The 3,015-nt window shown below is 35.0% G+C and overlaps 1 protein-coding gene across 2 annotated transcripts in view; it reads left to right on the top strand.

Annotated features, from left to right (window-relative positions):
• SPAST (spastin) overlaps window positions 1–3,015 on the top strand; it is an 87,395-nt gene that overhangs the window by 17,199 nt on the left and 67,181 nt on the right. The window contains exon 3 of one of the 2 annotated variants that reach the window (XM_019527137.1): window positions 1,015–1,110. The exons of the other annotated variant lie outside the window; for it this stretch is intronic. Within the exon in view, the coding sequence (XP_019382682.1) occupies window positions 1,015–1,110 (96 nt within the window). The remainder of the gene's footprint in view (window positions 1–1,014; window positions 1,111–3,015) is intronic. 2 annotated transcript variants of the gene reach the window in all.

Raw genomic sequence — 3,015 nt, 5'->3', positions numbered from 1 at the left:
GTTTAAAAAAAAAAAAAAAAAAGACTAGTTCCAGCATCTTTTTAGCAGATTGTAACTGGCAATGTTTTAAGAGGTTTTAAAGAGAGGAAAATAAGGCAGTGGCTTTAGGCTATATTCTGTGCATAAATATGGAATCAGGTTCTGGGTTTTGTTACTGTGCCCATTACTGTAGAAATTTAGCATGAAGGCATCTGTTGAGGAACCTAACATATGTAGATGATAAAGGTTAGCATTAGCAGAACAGGACTTTGGAAGGTGAGTGTATCTATTTAAAGTAGAAAGGCTGAGAGAGATGAACTTGTAAAGGCCCAATACTATGAATGGACTAGATGCCATGAACAGACTTACTTTGTGTCATGACTCTATGAGATAGTCCCTTTAAATTATTTATTCAATCATAAACTATTTTCATGAAACTTGCTTTCAGATGTTACTGAAATTAGTTTTAACTTATTCAGAAATAAGGGTGTTTTATGGAACTTCAAAATTGTACATGGTGGCCTAGGGAGTAAGATCTAGAAAGTCATCCAGCATCTTGAATATCAAACCTGACAAGTAAAACTTCTTTGTAGCAGAGGAGTTAACTGAAAAATGTGGACTAGGTTTTGTTTTTCATTTGCTTCCCCCTTGACCTTCAAATAAAGCGTATCATATACGGAAAAAGGAGCTACTCCTTGAAGTTGGTCAATGGGAGCCATTAATTAAGAACTTTGAGCACTGGGTTTATTGCACAAAGCCTATGCATTAACTTGGAGAGGAAAAGGAGGGGGAAATCCTGATGCTTTGATTTTGGATTATTTTAGCTACTGATGGCTAGTTTATAGCTATATTCATAGATGTATACAACGTACAGTTTCAAAAACAATTAGAATAGACAGCAATACTCCTTTTACTAAGGAGACTGAAGCTAAATTTGACTTTTCTGTGTGATTAGAGTACATAAAGTTCATTGGTTCATTTTTGTTTTTATTTGTTTATTTTTTCCTTTTTCCCTCCCCTCTGTTTGCTGCATAGAGAAGCTGCAGGCAGTTTTGCAAATTTCCAAGCCGCAAATGGAGGTCTATAATGACAGTACTAACCTGGCATGCCGCAATGGACATCTCCAGTCAGGTGGGTTTGGTTTCACCAGCACCTAATTAACCAGGGGATGTCTATCAGTTTCTGGTATATTGTAAGGAAATTATGGAATGCTGAGTGTCCTGGCCCATGTTCACTTTGAAAAATCTATGTGATCATTTCTATTCTAAAGGTTTTATATAAATACTGTCCATTCTTATGAAGGTATTTGTTAATATTATTTGTTATGTTAGAGTACTTGACTCTCTTCTGGCCCTGAATAAGGTTTTTAAATGCCAGAATCCAAAAGATATATCATAGTCACAATTGTGAAAGCACCTTTCCTATTACATATTTTAAGGGCAATATTATGGTCGTGTGTTATAGTTCAAGTATCAGGAAATGCCAAATATCAAAGCTACTAACAAACTGTTACTTCTATAGTGATAGCCTATATAGGATTTTTTTAAGCTTATAATGCAAGTGAACGTTAATACTATAATACTATATCAGTGCTATATTAGTTTGGTGAGATTAAATATAACTTTTCTATATGTAACTACCATTTGCTTAAAGTGAAAGTTATCTACCATTGCTTGTAATTTGGTCTTCAATCTAACAAGTATAGAATTTATTTTCTCCAAAGATATCCCAGGAATACTGAAAGTATCAGGAGACACTTTTATTTCTAATTTGTCTGCATGTATGGAGCAAAAACTTTCCTGAGACTCATAAGCTATCCTAAGAATTGAAGGATTTTTTTAAAACTAAAAGTATGGTGTAGTCAAAACTGCAAACACAATTTACTTATTCATTTTCTCTGCAGACCATAGTGATAATAAATAAGAGGTTAAAATGCAACATAAGTGGCAAAAAACCCTAAAGCAATAGCAAAACAGTTTGCCAGTTAAAGTGACTCAGTTTGAAACTTAATTAAAAGTATTAACTAATTTATTTATGTCCATCTTTATGGTTCTATAGTTACTGCTTTGTTGTCTGTCTGGCATGCAAGTTACACAAGTGGAGAAGTGGAAAAGTTCTATGCAAAAATCAGAGTATAAAATTAAAAAAACCCTCTTATGTGACTTTACAATTACACTTTTTGTTTCTTGCATTTGATTTTTAAGTCTGATTCTATTTTAACATGACAGTTAAGTGTCTACCTAACAAACTCTGCTTAAGCAGTCGTGCTATGAAAAGTTCAAATACGACCTTTGGTTGCTGGTCTTCATTCGTTTAGCCCATAAATGGAATATGCTGCTCTGTCGGTCATCATTCTGCCCAAAGCTGCTTACAGATTGCTTCGTCTTTCATGTGCTAACCTTCTTAATTCTGCTCAATTTTCTCCACCCCTTCTGTGTCCTAGAAAAAAGTGGTTTTATATTTCTTACCAGAATTGAAGACTGCATGCAGATAATTGTAGCATTTATTTGCTGCACTTCAGACGTTCCCACTTAAGCTCTATTCTGTCCTTCATGGCAAGAATCAGATCAGGAGAAGGATTCTGCTTCATCTGTAATAGAATGATTTTTTTCTCGTGTCACAGACACAACCCGAAAATAGAAGTTCTGAGCAACAACAAAATGGCACTGATTTCCATAACGAATTTAAAACCTTACAAAGAGCATCAGTTCTATGTTCCATTCAGGATGCAATTTTATACTCTAATAAGTTTCGTTTCATCAGTCTGCCCTAATACATGAAATAATCTCTTTAATTTTTCCATCTGTATTTTGGATACTTTACAGAACTCGTATAGTAAGAGTGCCTTACAGCCTCCAATGTATTGATCTTTACAAGAGCCGTGTATGGGTGGGAAGTACTATAACTCTGTTTCAAAGGTGGGGAGCTGAGGAGACAGTGATGAGCCCTTGATGACATGAGAAATCTGTGGTAGAGCAGGACTTGACATGCTATTAATCATAAAATGTTATATTCCACCCCGCCCCCCGTATCTAA

The sequence above is a fragment of the Gavialis gangeticus genome, unplaced genomic scaffold (assembly GCF_001723915.1).
Source record: "Gavialis gangeticus isolate Ggan-Ray unplaced genomic scaffold, GavGan_comp1, whole genome shotgun sequence".
Classification (NCBI taxonomy): domain Eukaryota; kingdom Metazoa; phylum Chordata; order Crocodylia; family Gavialidae; genus Gavialis; species Gavialis gangeticus.
Note: the sequence above shows the minus strand (reverse complement) of the source record. Positions and strands in the feature narration are given on the sequence as shown.